Genomic DNA, 23,297 nt, shown 5'->3' on the forward strand with positions numbered 1-23,297 from the left:
CTCTCGCCCCCACCCACACTATAGAGTCGCCCTCCCCTCGTTCAGCAGTCTTAGCCAAGGAGAGCAAGCCCACTGGTAATGAGCAATTGTTCCCTGTTCTCACTTGTGTCTCATTTCTAAATGCTCAAGTTTGAAATTGGAAGGAGAGAAAACCACATCCTTTGTACCCTCAATATATAGATGGAGTCAGCCGAGAACTAACACAGATTTTCGTGCTGATTGATGTGGGGACAGTAGCCACAATGAGGAACTCCTGTATGTGTCTGGCAACCTCTCTCTCAATTGCCATTTTTCTCCTGCAGATTCCTGGAGGTAAGACTGCTTCTCATCATTTCCAGCATAACTATTAAGCAAATGGAGCAGACTGTCAGCAAACTTTTGACCAGATTAGCTCAGTACAAGAAGAGATATGTGTCCCCCATGCTTTAATATTCTCCCTTGGAGTCTATGTCTTTATTTTAGAAGGAAAAACATCCTTCTTTCCTCTTTAAAATTTCCTCACAAAAAAATGATAGAACTGCCAGTGCTTATTGCTGCCAATTTATAACTTGAAAATTGACAGAAAGACAATGTTAATGCAAGCAAATAAACAAAAATGCTTGCCTTAGGAAAATAGATAGTACCTTTCAGGAAAGAAATAGTGGTGTTCAGCCTTTCTTGCTGCAGAAAGTACATAGATGGTTTTAAACAAAAGTAAAAACAAAAACAAAAAAACCTGATTTCATTACCCAAAACAAATCAGGAATGATCTGAATTTATATCATTTCTCTAGGCTAGTGTGTCATTGGGAATGTCCCCACATTGATTCTTTGGAAGTGCTATGGTATTTTGTATTGAGCTAATTCTTTGGCATTCCAAGTAATAACCGACATGCCTGGTTTTGTACGAGCTGCATGGGCATCAGTTTCAAATGCTCTGAAGCTCATGGCATTATCACAAGACAGGTTATACCCCCTGAGCGGCCTTAGATTTTCCTTGAAAACCTTCAAGAACGTGAGGACTGCTCTAGGGCTTCCTCAAGTTTGCTGACAAGTACGCACCAGTCATGGCATTAGCCCAGGGTCCGTCAGCTTTGGGACATGGGAGCGGGGGGCAGGGGCTGATGGAAAAACCTGTCTCACCCAAGGAAGTTGTTCTATGGTTTATCTTGCACCTAAAAATGAGAAGAAATTTTTTAAAATAATGAGGTTCCCGCATATTTGGGTAAAAAGTGTTGGCAGAGCATAAGCCTGGCATAGTATGACTGTGTTCAGGCATGTTAAATCCTCCATAACATTGAAAACAGAGCAGATAAAAAATCCAGTTATATCTTTCCTTCAAAGGAAACAACAGAAGCAGTTTGCTCTGCTCTTCTCTGTTTCCTGTGGTCAGAGAGAGCAATGTGGGCCCATAAGGGAACAGATATAGCAAAGCAAGACTTGATGCTCTGGACCGACGGTCTCAACTCTCCTATACTTTAGAATATTCTGGAGGGCTTTTTAAACAATACTTGCATCCAGCCCCAGCTCCAGAGATTCTCATTTATATTGATTCTGGGTAGGGATCAAGAATTGCTAGGTTCCAAAAGCTCCTCACCCGCTCTAAACTCTACCCCTGACCCTTTTAGGAGTGGTTGGTTGCAGATGTTGACTTTTTTTTTTTTTTTTTGAAGCTTGTGTATGTGCTCACCAAACAGGTGATTCTGCAAAATGAAATTATTCTGTCGAGTGTATGATTTCTGCAGTTCAGATGGGATCTTTCCATACATGACTCACCCAAGGAAAATTTGAGATGTGGGTGAAGTTCTCTGGATTTCTCTAAATTCCTTATCCTTTAACTTCCCTATCCTTTCCCATTCCCAACACACTTCTGGAAATGAGAGCCCTTAGGACCACTCTCTTCCCCTTCTGTCACTCTTACCATTTGCATCTTTTTGTGAATTTGGCAGTGAGTTAGTTTTATGAATGGAGTAACTGTCACTCTGCCCTATTTGAGAAGCCATGGAGTCTCAGCCAGCGGTCAGGAGAAGTATTTTAGGAGAGTCCAAGAACATCTGGTGCAGGTGGTGGACTGAAAATATATCACAAAGGCACAAGATGGGTAAACCAGCATGGATGGTGTTTCTTGTGTACAGATCTATTGTTCCATAATAATGAAACTCCTGCTCTGTCATCAAGGAAATTTAATTGGTCGGTCTCCTTACAACATCTTCTCTCCTCTCTTCTCCTACCTCTTTGGAAAAGGCCTTCTGTTCAACCGTGTGTTTCAGTCTGCAGGTTGAAGGGGAGCCTCAGGTGCAATAGATACTATTCTGTCAACTTAGGAATGAGGAGAGTACAAATTTCAATTTAACAGAAGTCTCACAATGACCAAAGAACCCATAGGTGGGGGCACAGCTAAAAGGTACTATATCAGTAGTTGGGGGAGGGTGGGGGGGCTGGATGCTGTCACCTATGTTTCCTCTCCAAGCAGGAAAAGTCTGTCTGGTCTTAGGAACATGGCTTTAGGGAGAACTCTCTGGGGTGGGCACTGATAGGATTTGCCTTTTTCTTTTTAACAGATTTCTGTGTAGAAATTATTGGAGGAAATCAAGTGAGTCCTCATTCAAGACCCTATATGGTGCTACTTAAAGGAGAAAAAATCTGTGCTGGGGCTCTGATCGCAAAAGACTGGGTATTGACTGCAGCTCATTGTGCCCTGTAAGTGCTTGGGTTCTAAAAAATGTTTGTGCAGATATTCTCATTTGGGGGAATATTAATAAAGAGAATAAATCTTCACCAAAACCACAGGAAGCTCATGTGTATATCTTCACATCACTTAAGTCTCTGGGAAATTGCTTTACCCCAGCAGAGAGTTAAGCCCAGACTCAGCTCCAAAGTATCAGACCACTGGGGAATCCACAGTGAGCACCCTCACGCTTTGTGTTGGACTCCTCAAGAGCTACCGGCTCTGGATGCCCCAAGGCTTTGCTTCTGGTCTTGACTTCATGATTAGAGAGAATTAACCACAGTCTGGAAGGGTAAAACTCTGTCGCCTCGGGAGCCCGAGCACAACAGTCAAGTAGAGAAAGCTTGTTTCTAATACCTTCCTTTTTCCTTTCCTGAACGTCTCTCACACCTCAGCCATCTCTTAACTCCTGCTGACTACTAACTTCAAAGCTCTTCCAGGCCTGGTCTTTCCTCCTTTCTCATAATCAAGCCTCTCAACCTGGACTGTCCAATAGGGTAGCCACTGTCATACTGGTTTTATGAATTTACACGTGGCTCTATGAATTTAAATTAAAGTTAAATAAAATTACAGATTGAGTTCTTTGGTGGCACTAGCCATGTTTCAGGTCCTCGGTGGCCACAGTTGGCTAGTGGTTACCATTTTGGACAAGGCAGATGTGTAGAACATTTCATCATCAAGGTGTGCTCCACTGAAACCACGGTCTAGTTTCTCAAGTGAAACTCACATCAGCTGATGTAACGGAAAAAATGACAGTGTGACGATCTGGTTGGTTTCATTCACACTACGTTGTGAATGATGATAACCTTAATTATTAATACACCGGAGAGTATTTTTTTAAGTAGGACCCACGCCCCACGTGGGGCTTGAATTTACACCCCTGAGATCAAGAGGCACAGGCTCTACTTAACTGAACCAGCAAGACGCCTCCTGAGTATTTTGATTTTATTAACCAAAATGAACCTTTTGCAGGGAGTCAAAAAAAGAAAGAATCCTGGGCCTCTGTTTCCGATCACCATCCCCCCAATATACACACACTCAGTGCCATGCAAATAAGGTCCTTCGATGGGCAATCATATTTCTGAAAGCTTTCCCTTTTAAGTTTGTTGTTCTCTTACAAAGACCCCTTCAGTGCATTCTTCTACAACTACTGAATGCCTTTTGCTTCCATCTCTAGACCCCTGAGACCTTTGTTTTCCAGTATTCTGCAACCTGATTCTCTATCACAGCTCAGGGAAGGTAAGGGGGCACTAAAGACCCAACCCCTAAGACCCCAGACTTGGCTTAGCTGCCATGGAATTCTCGTTATATGTTTTTCAGTGAACCTAGTTTAGCGTGTTACAAAGAAGCTGGTGGTGATGATGACAGATTCATAAACAATTTTTTATTCTTTACACTTTTTTCCTTCCTGAGCCACAAACAAGTATTGCCACAGAAAGTAGTTTTACAAATGAGACAGTAAAGCTGATCATATAATATGCTGAGCTCCTGATATAAAGAGGAAACCCAGTTAATAGTGTTGTGTCTGCTTTCAGGAACAGAAAGTCCCAGGTCATTCTTGGAGCTCACTCAATGACCAAGAGAGAGTCAGAAAAACAGATAATGTATGTTAAGAAAGAGTTTCCTTATCCGTGCTTTGACCAGGACACGCATGAGGGGGATCTGAAACTTTTACAGGTATGTACCTTTGATTGACTTCAGAGTCACAGAACCTCCTCCGATCTGGCCGCCTACATGGAAATTTTTTCCTCGGTGCTCTGTGGCCATAGACAATAGCTACATAATGGGGTCCTTGAAGGTTGGGCTAGAATTTAAGTAAAAATAGGACCATTTAAATGATCTTATTTTGTTAAGTCTTCATGCTTGTCTTCTAACAGCTGAACAAAAAAGCAAAAATTAATAAAAAAGTGAGTATCCTCCCTCTCCCTAAGAAGGGGGATGATGTCAAACCGGAAACCATGTGTCAAGTTGCAGGCTGGGGGAGCATTCACAATAACTCACCTCAGTCTGATACCCTGAGAGAAGTCAATATCACTGTCATAAACCGAAGAATCTGCAATGATGAAAAGCACTATAATTATAATCCTGTGATTGGACTGAATATGATCTGTGCCGGCAGCCTTAAAGGTGGAAAGGACTCGTGCAATGTAAGTAAAATAAGATCCCACGTTTTAGCTGTTGAAGTCATGCAGATAGAGAATATGTAACATCAGGCTTTGTCTTGTCATGGCCTTGGCTTCTGCAGGGTCCTGGTGCCTTTTTTTACAGAAGTTTAATAAAATCCCAAATAAATTCATGTTCTCAGCTCACGTAAGTCGTTCATCAGAAACCTGTTCTCATTTTTCGTACAAACGCATACAGATCTCAATTTGAAAATATGTAACATCCAGGAGAGCTGAAGTCAGGGCTCCTCTAGGGTCTTCAATGCCCTTTCCCCCACCTCAGTACTCCCCGCAAAATTCACTGCCATTTGACCGAGCAAGTCTGAAATGCCTGTCCTTTCCAAGCCTAAGGATCTCTGGCTAGACTCTGCAGCTTCCTAGAGCCAAGCTCAGTCCCCAGGAAACAGCTTCCAAATGTGACCCATACAGAGACTATGCAAGCCTCCATCCCAGAGTCCCCTGAGAGGCAGTGGGACACGGCCCTGCTTAAAGATACAAGTAGCAGAGACTCCTTAGAAAGTTTTAAGCTCTGAGTTTATCATTTCTCACTTTTCCCAAAGACCCTGTAGAGCCTCCCCTGAAGAGAAGGAGTTGCAGTGTAGGTGGTCTGGGAGTTTGAATCAGAGACTGAGAGATCCAGGGGTCTCTGTTCTTCCCAGAAGCTTGTCTAAACATCTGCAGAATCTGAATGGCTGGATTTCAGAACCAAGGCTAGGCACATCCCAGGAAGAGATGACATTGGTCCTCTGCACCTTTCCACTTTCTCTCCTTTGCCCTCCCTCCTCCCCTCCCCTCATCCACCATCCTGGCAATCCAGGAACCCAGAACCTTCGCGCCCTTGGAACCACATGCAACATCCTAAGGCCACAGCAGCATCCCCAGTGTTCCTGTCCTCCTCTCCACAGCCACCCTCCAGGGCCGAAGCTTAGCAGTCCTTCTGCCATCCTTTTAGTGCCCAAGACCCCTTAGAATTGGCCGCAGGTGAATTAAACCTGAAGGACTCCCTGTGAAAATTTCAGACCCTCTGTGAAATATACCTGTCCAGAAGGGGTCCCAGGCTCCCACATACTTCCTCAGTTCATATACTCATAAGGCCAATTTTTGCCTGAAAAAGAGGGACCACTGATGCCTTCATGTGGCTGGGAAGGAGTTGGGCACTCAGAGTCCAGCGTTTGCAGAGTTTTATGCACATGCCTCAGTGGCCCTCTGTCTAGCACCACCGATATTCCCTAAAGCCAGAGCAGTGAAATGACCACTTCAGACTCTAGACCTCAAATACATTTAAATACGCTGATTCTAGAGTTCTTTGAGAAAATCCAGGCTCACAGAGTGGTGGCACAGGCAGGGGTGAAGCAGTGACCTCCAGCTAACTGAAGCCTCTCTGTTGGCGGAGTCAGCTAGCCCTGAAGTGAGATCACTGGTTTCTGGAAGCTCCCGTCTAGTGTCAGATGCTCCAAAGAGACTTGGGGAAGCAATTTCTGTCTATTTGATAGATGAAGGGGAAAGTTGCTTTGGTTTTGTTTCTTTAGGAAAACAGTTACATGCTAGAGAACCTAGAAGACGTGGTGCTTCCTCTTTGCCTCAACATCCCATCTGCATTGCACTATTTTACCCCTTGAGTTATTAAGCATTTTAAGAAAACGACAAACAGGAGGGTTTCCCTTCTAAAGCAGAATCAGTCTCAAAATTAGTGGGTAACATGAGCAACAATACAAGTTTTATTTCATGTTCACTGGTTTACAAATAAATTGGTGAGCCAATTTAAAAATATTAAAACATTTCCAAACATTTGGGACTTTTAAGCACTAATTTTTATTTAAGTCAAGATTGGTTTTAACTCCACATTGAATGTTCCACATTCAACAGAATTTTTCCCATCCCACTAGTGATCATGTTCCATGCTGATCCCCATTCCCTCTCTTGTTCTGCAGGGAGATTCTGGAAGCCCTTTGATATGTGAGGGTACGTTTAGAGGTATTACTGCCTTTGGCCTTCCAGGAAAATGCGGAGACCCTCGAGGACCTGGCATCTATACTCTTCTCTCGCAGAAGCATCTCAACTGGATAATTAGGACTATGAAGGGGTTAGTTTAGCTAATTGTACTTCATTTCATTTGCTGTCACTTCTTTTTTCATTGTTTGTTTCAAATTTTTATTTGAATTCCAGATAGTTAACATATAGTGTAGTATTGGCTTCGGGAGTAGAATTTTGTGATTCATCACTACGGGATGGGCACTTGCTGTGACTTTTTAATCTTATCATAAATAAAATCAATTTGTGTAACTGTACCCATTTCTCCTATACCTTTAGTGAGCAGATCTGCACTGGCAAAGTGAAGCAGAGTAATATGACAACCTGACAGATATTGCAAGGGAGAGATGAGGGAACCAACGTCACCAGTGTCATCCATGTGTCAAGTGGCACACATACTTTCCTTGAATGATTCACTGTCCAAATGGGGCCCAGCAGGAGTGACAATAAGGTCAGGTCTGTCTAGTGACAGGCTCAGCAATTCTGCAGGGAACAGGAACAGACAGTCTGGAGCATTTGGGTTAAAAGGAAATGCGTTTGCCCTTCTAAGGCCATTGTTCCACATCAACACATGCTATCTATCTATCTATTTCTCTGTCTCTCTCTATATATATCTAGCTCAAGAACCTGAGTCTAAGAAAGAAATAGAAATGTCTTAGAGTGTTTTCCACAGGCAGGTGAGAAATAGAAATTAAAATTCTAGGGGACAGAAAGAAAAGTCCCCTAGAACTGGCCAGAGAAGAAAAGTATACAACAGAGAGTCAGCCTCCTCTCTCATTAGTTTGCATATAAGCCTTTGATTATCTAGGTGATTTCTTGGTTCTCCTCATCCCTGAGCCTGGGTGGGTCCAGCCAACACAATGGTTATAGGGGCTGCCATCACATACTGGGGAGTAAGTGCTCAAAGTTTTCCTTGAAAACCCCCTATGTTGTTATTCAGCACACTGAACTCATTGGGTAGTCGTCAGTCCAGCAGCCACTTCAAAATGGGATTATGTGAATGGAATCCTTCAATTTCCATCTGTTCCTTTAGGAGTATACATGCACACACACACACACACACACAATGTATATCCAAACCAAGAACATACATCACCACCAAGAGATAGCCACTTAAAACAAAGAGAGCATTGCTCAATTACAAATGCTCAGGCCCCACCTCTAGAAATTTTTATTTAATTGTATTCAATGAGACCCAGGACATAATATTCTCTATATAATTTCCCCAGTGATTCCAATATACAGCTGGGGATGGGAGTCCCTACACTAAAAAGTGAGGTCTGGTACTAACATCTAAAACAGGGCTCTAACAGAGTCACTAGGATGATACTGTAGATACCTGTGATAATCCCTAATTCATAGTTAGGATTTTAACAGCAATAAGAGGATGGAATATTCCCTACTAGCAACATTACAGATTTTGAAGTCCACTTAAAAAGTAGTTGCATGGAACACCCATTCATTGCTGATACTTCTTAGGAAAGTTAGCAGTGACTACTTAAAACTCAACAGACATATCCTATGACCAAGCAGTTCCACACCTGGGTATATACCCAACAGAAATGAGTGCTTTTGTCCACTAAAGAATGTTTAAAAATGTGCATAACAACTTTATTCTTTTTTTTAAAGATTTATTTATTTTTAGAGGGCATGTGAGCAGGGGGAGGGGTAAGGGTAGACTCCACCAAACAGATTCCCCATTGAGCACAGAGCCTGACATAGGGCTTGATTTCACAACCTTGAGATCATGACCTGAGCCAAAATCAAGATTGGATACTTAACCAACTGAGCCACCAGGTGCCCCACAACTTTATTCTTAGAGTCAAAACTGAAAATAGCTCAAATATTCATCCACAATAAGATGGATCAAAAATTGTCATACATTTATACAATGGAGTATTACACAGCAATGAAAGAGAAAAACCTACAGTTACATGTTACAACATAAATTAATATTACAAACTTAAAAGTGAGTGAAAGAAGTCAGACAAAAAGGATATACAGTGTGTGATTCCATTTATCTGCAGGTTGGCATAAGACAAAACTAATCTATAGTGATAGAGGTCAGAATAATAGAAAGGTGTTGGCAGAGAGTAGGTACAAGGAAGTCTGTAGGGTACAGGAAATGTTCAAGTGGGTGGTATAGACTGGTGCCAAGAGTTCAAACCCAAGTAACATCATCTAGAAACACTTCCTGGAGAGGTTAAGACTTAAATGAGCAAAGAAAAGGAAGAGAGTAGTAGGAATTTCAGACTAGAAGAAAAGCTCCGACAAAGGCACCAAGGCAGGAAATTGCAAGACTTAGCCCAGGGTCAACACAGGAGATGAGCAAGGATTAACATTTAAAAGATAGAACAAGTGTGCCAGGTGGCCCAGTCGGTTAAGAGTCTGACTCTTGATCTCAGCTCTGGTCTTGATCTCAGAGTTGTGAGTTCAAGCCCCATGTTGGGCTCCATGCTGGGCATGGAGACTACTTAAAAAAAGAGAGAGAGAACAGTGGCCTGATCGAGCCTAAAAAAAGCTTAACAATTATCAAATCCAAATTTCTGTTCTTGTAAATGTTATGACCACATGGCAAGGTCACTCGGTCAGTCTATGGCAGGTCTAGAGCTCAGGACCCTAAGGTTTAAGTGATGGCTTTATGTAATAGGGAGTCATTGAGAGTTTCTGAGCAGGGGGCTGAGAAGATCACCACCATGCTTTTAGAAATGTAACCTAACAGTGTGGAGACCCATGAAGAATAAAGACAGGAAAAAGAGAGGAATTACAACCAAGTGGTCATCAGGTATTCAGGACATGACTAGAATGAAACAGAAGAGAACAAGGTGTGAAAGGATTAAGCATGGAGCAGAATAATCAGGAGATTCCCTGAATGATGGGATGACCAAGATAGGGATGAGACCATGAAGAGGGTCAAAGGAGTCCTACAGGGGATCTCGTTTTGAGAGGAAATAATGTGCATGCTTAACATACTGCCTGGCATATAGTAGGATTTTAACCAATATTTTTCAAGTGAATAAGTGATGTTTTTAATGTATTTGATTTAAGCTAAATACAGGAAGGGATCTCAGAAAGGAAATATCCAGAGGCAGAAAGAAATATGAGGCTGGAGACTGGGAGAAAAGTCAAGAGGGAGAAAGGTGTTTGGAAATCTCTGCTATAGATATTCTTTTTTTTTTTTTTTTTTGAAGATTTTATTTATTTATTTGACAGAGAGAGACACAGTGAGAGAGGGAAAGCAAGCAGGAGGAGTGGGAGAAGGAGAAGCAGGCTTCCCGCTGAGCAGGGAGCCCGATGTGGGGCTCGATCCCAGGACCCTGGGACCATGACCTGAGCCAAAGGCAGACGCTTAACGACTGAGCCACCCAGGTGCCCCTCTGCTATAGATATTCTATCACAGTGGCAACACATCCCTAACAAGGAAGAGATAGAAAAGAAGAAAAAGGAGGAAGAAGAAGAGAAGGATGAGGGAGGGGAAAATAGAGAAGAGGCAAAGACAATGTCCGGGAAATGCAACAGGAGGAAGCAGAGCAAATAAAGTAACCTGAGAAAGAAGGTCACGAGAACATTCACCTCAGAAAAAGCACTTCATCCTGTTTGAGCGTCACAACAAATCCATGGAGAAGACAAGGCCACTGTCACTATTCTCACTTCGAAGCGAGGAAAGTGGAGCTCGTGGAGGAGCTGAGCGACAGCAATTCCATTCACAGGCTGTGCCATCAGCTGCAGCAGAAAACACCCGGGTCTGGTCTGGACTCAAAGCCAGGTGCAGCACTCTGCCTCTGGGGCCTGTGGGAAGAAGGGAGGACAGTTCATGTCCCACACTACATGGGCTGTTGCTGACGGGGGGGTGGGGGGCCACGTTTCCCCTCCCCAAATGAAGGCATCTCTGAAACCTGCCATGTTTGAGGCTGGTGCTCCCACTGTGCCTTTGCTGTGGTAAACACCAGTCAGAGCTGACTGTGGGAAGCAACCTAAAGTGGCTGAGGTTTTGCTTCACTGGGTTTCCCTTTCAGAGCTCTTCCCCCCTTTTATTAGTTTCCTAGGGCTGCCATAACAAATTACCACACACTGCTTGAGACATGAGAAATTTATTTTCTCCTAAGTCTGGTGACCGGAAGTCCAGAATCAAGGAGTTGGCAGGGCTAGCTCCCTCTGGAGGCTCCAGGAGAGATTCCAACCCGTGCCTCCTACCTTTGATTTGTGGCCACATCACTCTATTCTCTGCGTCTGTGGTCACATGGCCCTTTCTTCCATGTGCTTGTTCTCTTCTGTGTGTCTCTTCTTCGAAGTACACTTGTCATTGGATTTAGGGCCCATCTCAATAATCCAGGATGATCTCACCTCACAATCCTCAACTTAATTACATCAGCAAAGACCTCTTTGCTGAATAAGGTCACAATCACAGCCTCCAGGGATTTGACGAGGATAGTGTGGAGGGATCATTTAGCCCACCACACCCCTCATGCCCCAAACCCTTATCAGTTCTATCTTCTCTAACCCACCAACACCCAGGAATTGCTACTGCTGTTCTCCTGCCACCCATCCCATCCTTCTTCTTATCCTCTCCAAAAAGTCATCCCCTTGGGACCTAGGTTTTAAGGAGCTAATCAAATAAATTGAGGCAGCTTAATAGGAAAGGACCCAAAAAGCTCTTAGTTATGTAATTCTGGAGACAGTCCCCTTTTTTCTGTTATCTAACTGATCATCTCCCAAAGAACATTTTGTGAAACAATAATTCTATATGAGGTTAATAGGTATTAAAAACTGAAAAAAGTGTTTAATGTTCTCATTAGTTTGGGATCTCTAGGTTAAAAAAAAAATTAAACAGGATTCCTTATTTCAAGACTGCTTTATTTGGCAGAAAAGACTATAATCAGCATTTCTGAAACTTAGTTGACCTGAGTCCTTTTGATGTGAACTTCTCACGTGGCTCATGTTCCTTGGAAAATACTTGGCAAAATCTATCCTAACCCAACAGTGACTGTTAACAATCAAACTTTCAAGCCAAAGCAAACAAAACAGACTCCATGAAAGGAGGCTGGAGCCAGGAGGATAGAGGGAAGGAAAGAGGTTGGGTAAGTTCTTGATTGAGGAGGTATTTGGGGACACACATAAAATCTAGCTAGGGGGATGGTCATCTCAAAGAACCAGTACAGTTTACAACTCAAGTGAGCTCTGGAATTTCAGAAATAATCTTGTGTTCTGACACCAGATTCTCAGCATCAAGGGGTGCATACACATATTCCACCCCTGAAGCAGACATATCTCAGACACTTGGGAATTTTTCCATCCACACACATCACTCCCAATGCTCTCCTGCATGCTCATGCATGCACATACCCACATGCCCCCAAAGAGACGTGGGATTGGCCCTGGGTGTATCAGTGCATTAAAAAATTTAGATTCATAGATACAAAGCAGCTCCCTTATTTTATAGATGAAAAAAAAATTCAGGAATATCAGCTGCCTTGTCCCAGGTCACAAAGCTAATTAATGGCAGAACCAGAACTAGAATCAAATTCAGTGCTCTAACCGTTTAGCCCATTCTCCAAACCCAGAGCAAAGAAGAATCTCTTTTCCTATGGAAGACCAGTGTCCCTTATTTTTTTTAATTAAACATTTAAAAATTAAAGCAATATAAATGAAAACCACTTAATTTAGTTAGGATAAATATAAAACATTACATGAATGCTTTTAAACTTAAAAGTCAATTCAATAAACATAGTAGGTGATAGCTATGCTTTCATTCTTTATTATGATGTGTTGAGATGAAGAAAAGCAGGGGGGGCGGGGGCGGGGAGTAGATAAGGAGTAACAGAGAAAAAAATTCCAAATCTTTTCCAAAGCAGGCTTTTGAAAAATGTCTTGACAAAAAAAAAAAAAAAAAAAAAAAAGGACAACTACTTCCAGAATTTGGTAGGAAAATGGAGTTTGGATTAGAAGCAAAGGCATTCTTGAAACACTTCTCTCATATTAGTGAAAATCTTAATTTACTAGATTAAGTGGGAAATGCAGTCTTTACCTCAGACAAAGGTCATCCTTTAGGATTTACATCCTTAAATTCCAAGAGTATTATTACTGAAAGGATTAAAAGTTTTGTTTTTTTATGCAACTGTTTATAAAGGAGACCACCTATCGATGCATGTGCTAGGGACTGATGAAACCAAATCAAAGGCCAGATCTCACCTATAGGCTAGAAAGTTACCTATTCCTGTTTCAAAGCTTGTAAATTACAACTTTTGGAGGGTGAGGGGAAGGATGGCGAGTTGTCTTTCTTCTGCAGTTAGATGGGGGAGGCCTCTTCAACTGAATTTTCCCCCCAGAGAATCATGAGTGTGGTTATAATAGGGTGAGACAAAGGAAAGGCGTAGATAATAGTAGATAATCTAGAATAGCTTTTTCCAAGCTTTATGGCCACAATCCACAGTTCAAAACTATATTTTGTTTTGAAATATATCGAAGTTCCAGAGCTCACTTGAGGTGTAAACTGTACTGGTTCTTTGAGACGACCATGCCCCTAGCTAGACATATAGACAGGTAGGTGGTACTGCAGAACTATAACAAAAGTTCCACGAAATACTGTCTGCTTTTACATTGTTTCCATTCTCTACTATTCTATTTCATTTTTTTGATGCTAACCACATGATACACATTAATATAACAACCACCCTGCTAAATACTTTGGGGAAATATTGCATGTGGAAGAAACTACTGGGTCAGAGATGATCATTAGTGTCTAAGAACTGGAAAGTAACTGCATCTTCTCCAACCATAAACAGGTTAAGAGGAGAAAAGGTTAAATGTACTCTTTGGAACTCTGTCTAATATCAATGGAAAAAAGCACAAGGCATTACAGCTAAAGAATTTATAGCTTGTCAAGGCTAGAGAAAAAGGAAAATGTACCGGTTCAGTTCATTCCTTATTCCCAGGATCAGCAAATTGACTCCAGGATCTGTCAGAGGCCCCCACCTCACTGAAAGTTCTAACTAGCTACTGGAAATTGTAGTTTTGTAAAGAACCAGGTTTAAGACTTGATTAAAATATTTCTCTAAGGCACCTGGGTGGCTCAGTTGGTTAAGCATCTGCCTTCGGCTCAGGTCATGATCTCTGGGTCCTGGGATCGAGCCCCATGTTGGCCTCCCTGCTCCGCGGGGAGTCGGCTTCTCCCTCTCCCTCTGCCCCTCCCCACCACTCATTCTCTCTCTCTCTCAAATAAATAAATAAAAATATTTCCCTAATCAGAAAACATATCCCGTGAATTACATATCTTATGATTTAAAATATGCAAAGGATCAACTCACGTCCCTCCTACACTCATGCCTGGCTACCCAGGTAGCCCTGTCAAGAGCTGCCTACATTTTTATTTACCAAATCACATGGTATAACACTTAAGGATGTCAAAGTCATTCTGAGGTCAGACTGACCAGCAGGAGCAGGAAGTCTTTCTGTTAAGGGTGTTTTGTTGTTGCCGAATAACATTCTCAGAATCTACAAAGAGAGTCACAGTATTATCACTATCTAACGCTGTATATATTTGGGGTTTTCAGTCTGTTTCTTCCCACTAAAGTATAGGCTCCATGAGGACAAAGATACTGTCTGTCTTGTTTATATGTATATCCCCAACACCCCCCAAAATTGCCTCACACACAGTAGATGCCTATTCAATAAACCCACACATTGCAGCACTGCTGGTCTGCAAAATAAGGAAAGGTGAGTTATGATAACTAACTCCAGAGTTCCAGAAGAGTTTAGAAACTATCCCTGATCATCACTGCTTCATCATGTATGCATGTATGCAAGAAGACAGGACCACTGTAAGTAATGAACAGCCTTAGTCAAATTCAGAAACACTCATCTATACACGCCCTGAGGTGGGGTGGGTGTAGGCCTTTTTCCTCTGATAAAATAAATACTTCAAAGAGCCAGAGGAGAAGATCTTTCATTCAGGGCTTTTCGGGCCAATGACAGCTCACTTAGCTATGGATACACAGCATTTTACTCACCCACGTACTTACCCAAAAATCCACGTGACCTGGCCAGACCAGGACAGGCCCACACAGTCACATCGTTCTTGGGACTACCTTGGCCACTTGCAATCTCCTTTGTCTTAGGTAGCCAGATTAGCGAACAAATCTGTAATAATGGCCAAAAAAAATCCAGAGTTATGGCAAAGTCTGATTCATTATGAATGTATTTCGAATGGATTCTAGGCAGTATGCTCTGTCCACATCCATCCTCCAGTCCATAGCTGGGGTTAAGGTGTTAGAGGAATGATGTTAGTTCTAGGAAATTTGATCCCAAGACAACAAAAGACTAAGTATACAAATAGGTTTAGGTGCAATGAACCTACAAACGTGAGCACAAAGCAATGCTAAGAAAGAAGGGAAATGTGGGAAATAGAGGGGGAAGGAAAGGACACACAGATCAACTTGCGACTCCCAGAGAAAATTTTACAAAAACCAACTGTCCAGAACTGAAATCCTTATAGACTCAGAAAGTACAGAGAGGTGTGTTTGGGTCCTATGCTCTATCAGCAATCATTTTCACAAGGTTCTAGAAGATCAAAGTGAAGGCAAACTCCCACAGAGATGTTTACCTGTGAGTTTGTGCTTGGGGTCTGGATGCTTTGACCAGTATTTACGTCCAAGACACGTAAGTGTCCATCTTCCATTCCGCCTCCAACAGCAAGGACTGCAGACTGCCAGGGACACCAATCCATGGCCTTGAAAGTTCAAATAATCACACAGGCAGCTCAGCCTTGGAGAAAGTGAACTTGTGAAAGTGACACGCTCAGGTAAGCAGGAGTCCAGAGGTCTGCACACACCCCAGCTCTCCTGGAGCTCTGATCTGAAGGCCGGAGCAATGGCACTCTCTAGAGATTACTTCTAAGGGACTAGAAATCACCTGTTAGGTGCCTTCCTCAAATTTTGAGAACTGCCAGTATATTAAACCAAGAAAAAGCATCCAATAATATATTTTAAAAAATATACTCAACATGTCCTATAGGGCAAAAATCTGCTGCTGGAGTAGGTGACATGTGCCCACCAGAATCTGGTTCTGAAATGAAGCCTTTCTCTCATTTGTCTACCTGTGTCTTTAGGTTCTAGGTCAGAGAAGAAAGGACAAAATGGAGCCACACATAATTGCTCGCACCCCAAAAACTCTCATGCATTTCAACTCCTAATACATTTTTTTAGAAAGGAAAATTGCCTTTGATCCCCTACTTATAAATTACTATAGGTAATCCTGAAAAATAAGATTCAGTATTGCATATTTATACTGATAATTGAAATGATGAGTAACAATAATTTTAAAGGACATTCTAAGAAATATTTCAGTTATATATATATCTGTATATCCTTATCTACATGTCAATCCTGCCATTAGCTGTCACAAGGCTTGGCTTGCTCAGGCTTCAGAAACTCTTGGTTCAATTCACTGTATTTCTGACAAGGCACATAAGAAAGTAACTCGTTTTGCTTGGCTTGGGTTTTTCATGTGTTGGGTTTTTGTTTTGCTTTATTTTGTTTTTGTATTTTGTTTGCTGACAGAATATTTTACATACATTTTCCCTAGATTTTTCCCAAATCATTAATAATGGGAATTTGGACCTAAAATCATTCTTAATGTCCTGTGGATATTAAAAACCACAAGCCAGAGTACCACTGTGCTTTAGCAGCAGGTGCTACATATTACACCCTATGTCAGGAAACTCCGTGATAACTTTGTAAGTTCTCATTCTAACAAATTTGCTCATAGTTAATAAAGTAGAACCATTTCTTTGCTCTGTGGGTGATAAATATTCTGGGACTATGTTGAGGCCAAGACATATATCTATGACACCAAAGGAATGAGAGTATGGATTTTTTTTACTAGGAGTAAGAATTTAATATCAGAGAAATAAAAAAATATTATCCAGAAAATGGTAGAATATTGGTTTAACTGTGCAGCACCCTTCCTCCTCCTTCTCACAGTGGGTCTCCTTTCCATGGGTGTGAGCTCATGACCTAGACCTGGACAGCCAGTGAACCCATCTCTCTAACCACAGTTATCTGCTGAGAGATGAGAATGTGCCCAAAGTCACACCAGAGTCCTGCCTGGGACTTTTCTACCAGAGTTACAAGGAGCGCAGTTTCTTAATCAGCTCCCATCAGGGAGAATCTGAATTCGAAGCCGTAAGAGCCATCTTGCCCACAAAATGTTGTCTGAATAAAGAATGAAACCCAACAGAGTCAGGTAGAGCCAAGAGCCAAAGAGAGAGGGTTCTAATGACATTAGTTAAGGCCCTAGATCTGGACAGTATTGAAAGCAGCTGTATGTACCCAGGACTCCTCAGTCGTAAGAGAAAATACATTTACTTTTTTGCAGAAGCTCAAGCTTACCTCTGGTTTCAGTTACTTACAACTACAAAATCTGACACATGGGGGTGTATAAATAGGGTTGTCTTTCAAGACAGTGATGGCAAAATCCAAAACAAGTTCTGGGGGAAGAAAATCTCAAAGCATTGCCTTAATGGCTTCGTTCTCATGTGTGAAGGATAGTCAATGATCTCTGAGTGAAGAGCAACTTGGAAAGCTATTGGATGTCTTACCTTGACTGCTGTAGGTTGGGGTATAACTTTCAGCGGTTGAACCTGGGCTTTCGCACCCGGGTCATGGGGCCATATCGTCAGCAGCCCATCACTACAACCACTGGAAAGCAGCCTGCCATCAGGGGACCACTTGAGAGCACAAACAGCTTGCTTGTGGTGAAGTGTTCCAACGTGATGCTGGGCAACCCGAACATCGTGATGAGAAACACGGCCCAGCCTCGACCCGCTGCACAGAGGTAAAGGGGCAGGTTTCCAACAGAAAACTCGAGCCTGGGTTCTAGCAATAGCTTATAAGCATTTGAAAACATGAAGGAAAGCATAGTTCAAACTACCTAAAGACCCCTCAGGACAGATTCAAGACACAGGTTTTGAACATTTGTTGGGTTAATAAGGATAGAGTATCCTGCTTGGTGATTGTTTTCACAAGTGAAAAAATTTTTGTGGCAAAGTTTCAAATGTGGATATTGAGATGATATCCTTTGATAGATATTTATCTTTTTTACGATTTTATTTATTTATTCGAGAGAGAGAGAATGCAAGCAAGTGAGAGCACAAGGTGGGGGGAAGGGGCAGAGGGAGAGGGACAAGCAGACTCCCTGCTAAGGGGAGAGCCCAATGTGGGGCTCGATCCCAGCACCCTGGGATCATGACCTGAGCAGAAGGCAGCCGCTTAACCGACTGAGCCACATTTTGACAGATATTTCTAATGATTTTAATATGATGCAGGCAGCTATGGAAAAGATAAATTTAGAAGATTGCCATATTTCCCCAGGGAGTAGTTTATGTACTGAACCTAGGAAATAGTACTTTTCTGGAATTCAGAATATTTCATATTATCTCAATGCAATGGTTTTAGAATATATATATTTATAGTGAAATGTCAGAGATAGAAACGTGTTATTTCCTTTTTCTATTAAACTACAAATCCACTATTAGTTTTGTTAATGTTACTAATATCTAAAAAGAGTAGAAAACTATCTGAATGTCACAGCAAACTGCAATGTGATTCAGAACCAGTAGATAACGTCACTGGTAGTGATTTGGATCCAAAGAATGATAAAGATCCTATCACTTTATCAAAGATAATAAACTCTTTCTGGGCTAATTTAATTTTCTCCAAGGAACAAGTAAACAACTATCTACAATTATTTCTGAAATTTCTCAAAATCTGGTCTCGTATTTTTTAAAACAATTCAGGCACCACACTGAACAGCCTTCTGATGAACAATATGGGCTCTGCAGCCAGACCACCTGGGTTCAAAGCCTGACTCTGCCCGTTTTACTAACCATGTGACCTCAGGCTAGTGTCTCAGTTTATTCATTAAGAATAAGTTGGCAGGAAATTAGAAACCCCTCTACAGCATTACTGAAGGGATTAAAACGCAATTATGCACATAAAGAGTACAGCACAATGCCCAGCACACTTTACTCCAAAAATATTAGCTGCTGTCATAAGAAATGATCTGTTCATTTTCCTCATGGATAATGAAACTAAATTTAAACAATGCAGACTGTAAAAAGAATTCATATAGAGAACTGACCTCACCACAACTTCTCACAGTAAATGATTAGCCCTTTATATGGTATTTTGTTTAAGTGGCTTTAAGTTTGACCTGTAATCACAAGGTATTGAAATCTCAAATTTATATCATAGCTGCTTAAATTATAAAAGACCTTGGAATTTATTTAATTTAAACCTACCTTAAGAACTACAGTATAAAAATGAATGGCGATGGGGCGCCTGGGTGACTCAGTCAGTTAAGCCTCTGCCTTCGGTTCAGGTCATGATGTCAGAGTCCTGGGACCGAGCCCCCCATGGGGAATCCCTGCCCAGCAGGGAGTCTGCTTCTCCCTCTCCCTCTGCTGCTCCCCCTGCTTGTGCTCTCTCTCAAATAAAAAGTAAAATCTTTAAAAAGATAATGAATGGCAATTATTAAAAGCAATATATATTTAGATCAATTATATAGGATCATAGGAAAAAGTCATTTAACTTTTCTGATTAAAAAGAATACACAAGGGCGCCTGGGTGGCTCAGTTGGTTAAGCGACTGCCTTCGGCTCAGGTCATGATCCTGGAGTCCCGGGATCAAGTCCCGCATCGGGCTCTCTGCTCGGCAGGGAGTCTGCTTCTCCCTCTGACCCTCCCCCTCTCATGCTCTCTCTCTCTCATTCTCTCTCTCAAATAAATAAATAAAATCTTAAAAAAAAAAAGAATACACAAACAATGAATCACGGAACACTACATCAAAAGCTAATGATGTAATGAATGGTGACTAACATAATATAATAAAATAAAATTTTTTTTAAAAAGTAGGTAGACTAAATCAGTAGTTCTCAAAAGTGACGAAGCATCAGCATCACTTTGGAAATTAGAAATGCAAATTATCGGCGCCTCTTCAGACCTACTGATTCAGAATTTCCTGGAGACAGACTAGCAATCTGTGTTGTAAGGAGCCCTCAGGTGATGTTGCTGCATGCTCAAGTTTGAGAATCATGGAACCGGCTGATCTATGAGGTTGCTTCTAGCTCTAACATCTATGGATCTATGGGAAATGTGCCCCAGAGAGCTTAACATATTCCAAATTATTGATCCTGATAGCAATAAATACTTGATTCCAACAAAATATCCCTCTGATAGGTATTACTTGGTACAGAGAAACGTTTTGCTTAAACAGATTTTTACCTTTTAGCTGAACAATTTAATGGATCCTGAACCTCGCTTTCCAATACCAGCATATGGTCCAGGCACATAGCCACCATTGTACCTGTGGCCACTGGACCACTGACCTCACCAGAAGATCAGGATATTCAAGAAGGTAGGATCATAACTGCTGCTAACTAATATCCTGTTTGGTTTTGGTTGGTTTTGGTTTTGGTTTTGGTTTTAAATATTATGGGTCTGTTCACTCAGCCCCCATAATCACTCAGTGATACAAATATAATCCATTCCACTAAGATGTTTCTTACCTGCTGAGAATACAGTCATTCCAGCTCAGAGCTGCAACCACTGACAAATGACCAAGCATATTTCTCAGCCGCTTTTTAGTTACCACATCCCATAACTGAAAAAATGAACAAGCAGAGAAATATAGCATTGTCTTTTTCACAGTCCACTGTCTTCTTAAAGGCCTGATAGCAATTAATGTTGCTACCGCCAGTCCTCGTACTAAGGGAAAGCTCAGCTCCTTTAACCCTGGGCAGCATTTCTCAACCCTGTCTGTATATGACATCACCTACGGAGCTTGCTATGGATGCTAGCCATTCTGATTTAATAATGGATACGACATTTATTTTATGACATTTATTTTAAAGCTCTCCAGGTGAATTCAATGGGCAGCCACAGGTTGAGAATGGCTCTCACACGTCTAGTTTCTTCTAAATTGTGGAATTTCATATCTGGAAATCCACTGACAGACTAAAAGACTCCTTTTCTGCCACCTGTAAGTGATACTCTGACCCATATGAGAAATGGAACTTTGCTGTAAGAAGAAATCATTGACATAACCTTCATAGCATCCAATATTATTGTAGAGATGAGAAGGCAGTGAAAGCCATCCATGGTCCTCCAAAGTCATTGAACACATGAGCAATATTTTTACAGTTTTGCTATATTGCTGTATTGCTACAGTTTACAGTATTGCTAGTAATAATAACACATGAGAAGTTAAATAGACTGATGGAAACTGGGTAAATTCCCATTTCAGAGAGCCTATCAGAAAAAAAAATTCACTCATTTTAAGTAACTCTACTCCTGATCAAAGCTTGTGCAGAGAAAGGAGAGCTGAAGGTTATCTTCCTCTCTCCAAAGTCCTAACCCTGGGGATTCTACAAGCCCAACTTTAATACAAGAGAAAAGACTTTTAAGGGCACCTGGCTGGTTCAATCAGAGGAGCATGCGACTCTTGATCTCAGAGTTGTGAGTTCATGCCCCACGTTGGGTGTAGAGATTACTTAAAAAAATAAAATCTTTGAAAAAAAAGACTTTTAAAAAGGTAAATATGACAGAAAGAAAGGTGGTGTGAAAAAAACTAGGTAGGGTATCCTTAAGTCCTCATTAAATGCCATTCAAAAAAGGAACCAGAATGCTATATCCACTCACTCCCCATAGTTTCAAGCACCACAATTAATAGAGATTCTCTATTGTATATTGTTATTAAAGGTCAATTTTAGTTATGTAGCAATTACACAGAGCACATTTTGAGGGGGAAAAAAAAACAACTGTTACTTGTACTTCTCCTTCGCTGGTGCCAACTGCCAGGCAGGTTCCGTCTCTTACCCAGGACACAGAAGATACATAGTTACAATTGAGATTTAGGTCTATGTTTTCAATCACATTGTAGTTTTCCCCATTCCAGACAAACACAGAGGATCCAAGGGCTAGAGCAACAAGATTTTGAAAATTCCAATCCAGAATATTCAGATCTATAAGAAAAGCATTTCATATTAGGGTAATTATTTAGTGAAATAAAAAATTTTCTTTTTTTTTTTTTAAGATTTTATTTATTTATTTGACAGAGAGAGACATAGGGAGAGCGGGAACACAAGCAGGGGGAGTGGGAGAGGGAGAAGCAGGCTCCCCGCAGAGCAGGGAGCCCGATGTGGGACTCGATCCCAGGACCCTGGGATCATGACCTGAGCCGAAGGCAGTCGCTCAACCGACTGAGCCACCCAGGCGCCCAAAAAACATTTTCAAGTAACCAACTTTTTTGCAGATAGATGAGCAAAATTAATACCTTTCCCATGGTAGTTGGAAAATAGAATCACATATGCAAGCAGATCATTAGAAGTTCAAAAATAAAAACTAGAATTCTCTGTTAAGATTCACAGTCTAATGAGCAATAATGCTTACTATTTATACTCAAATATATTTATTTAGAGTCATTTAGAGAACTTGGAAGTTTAATCTACCATTATTAGTACACATGGATTTTACCTAACTGATCACTAAAAATTAAAAACACATATTTTTGTCATTGAAATTATCTGGTCTTTCTTTTTCTTTTTCTATTTTAATTCCAATATAGTTAACATATAGTGTTATATTAGTTTTAGGTATGGAATATAGTGATTCAACAATTTTACACATTACTCAGTGCTAATAATGATAAGTGTACTCTTAATCACCTGTTTCACCCATCCTACCCACCCACCTCCCGTCAGGCAAGGATCAGTTTGTTCTCCATAGTTAAGAGTCTGTTTTTTGGTTTGTCTCTTCATCATATAGTGTTTGTCTTTCTGTGACTGATGTATTTCACTTAGGTCCATCCTTGTTGTTGTAAATGACAAGATTTCATTCTTTTTTATGGCTGAATAATATTCTTTTTATGGCTGAATAAAATTCAAACATATATATACAGGCATATCGTATGTGTGTATATATATATACATATATATATCACATCTCTTTTTAAGATTTTTTTATTTGAGAGAGAGAGAACGCAAGCATGGGGAGGGTTAGAGGGAGAGGGACAGACTCCCCACCGAGTGTGGAGCCTGGTGTGGGGCTCAATCCCAGGACCCCGAGATCATGACCTGAGCTGAAGTCAGACGCCTAACAACTGAGCCTCCCAGGCACCCCCATACCGCATCTTTTTTATCCATTTATCTATCAGTGGACACTTGAGCTGCTTCCATAATTTGGTTATTGTAAATAATACTGCAGTAAACATAGGGGAAAAGCATAACCCTTACAGAGACATCCTTGAACGCTCAATATCCATATGAAAGATGCCACCATCATTTCAAACCAAAAATACCACCCAACTACAGTATATCTAGAAGAAGTGGTCACTGGCTTCTAAGTGA

At 41.2% G+C, this 23,297-nt stretch overlaps 2 protein-coding genes across 2 annotated transcripts in view; one reads left to right on the plus strand and one right to left on the minus strand.

Annotated features, from left to right (window-relative positions):
- The first annotated feature begins 188 nt into the window (after positions 1-188).
- On the plus strand, positions 189-7,156 carry GZMA (granzyme A). The gene is made up of 5 exons (XM_035013881.1): positions 189-312; positions 2,540-2,678; positions 4,242-4,383; positions 4,584-4,853; positions 6,800-7,156. Exons 1-5 carry the CDS (start codon positions 243-245, stop codon positions 6,959-6,961), a joined length of 783 nt encoding a protein of 260 aa, XP_034869772.1. The 5' UTR covers positions 189-242; the 3' UTR covers positions 6,962-7,156.
- Positions 7,157-10,503: 3,347 nt separating this feature from the next.
- CDC20B (cell division cycle 20B) overlaps positions 10,504-23,297 on the minus strand; it is a 42,289-nt gene continuing 29,495 nt past the window's right edge. Inside the window, exons 7-12 of the mRNA XM_035015057.1 lie at positions 21,718-21,914; positions 20,460-20,554; positions 17,494-17,719; positions 15,499-15,624; positions 14,918-15,035; positions 10,504-10,688 (exon numbers count right to left, since the gene is read on the minus strand). Coding sequence (XP_034870948.1) covers positions 10,504-10,688; positions 14,918-15,035; positions 15,499-15,624; positions 17,494-17,719; positions 20,460-20,554; positions 21,718-21,914 — 947 coding nt within the window. The remainder of the gene's footprint in view (positions 10,689-14,917; positions 15,036-15,498; positions 15,625-17,493; positions 17,720-20,459; positions 20,555-21,717; positions 21,915-23,297) is intronic.

This window comes from Mirounga leonina, unplaced genomic scaffold (genome assembly GCF_011800145.1).
Source record: "Mirounga leonina isolate KUSES-001 unplaced genomic scaffold, KU_Mleo_1.0 Mir_168, whole genome shotgun sequence".
NCBI classification, from domain to species: Eukaryota; Metazoa; Chordata; class Mammalia; order Carnivora; family Phocidae; genus Mirounga; species Mirounga leonina.

Bases quoted from the DNA above. Each gene is read 5' to 3' on its own strand.
- GZMA (XM_035013881.1), top strand. From the start codon at position 243: ATGAGGAACTCCTGTATGTGTCTGGCAACCTCTCTCTCAATTGCCATT. The intron at 2,679-4,241 runs GTAAGTGCTTGG...GTCTGCTTTCAG, and splicing joins ACTGCAGCTCATTGTGCCCT to GAACAGAAAGTCCCAGGTCA. The intron at 4,384-4,583 runs GTATGTACCTTT...GTCTTCTAACAG, and splicing joins GGGATCTGAAACTTTTACAG to CTGAACAAAAAAGCAAAAAT.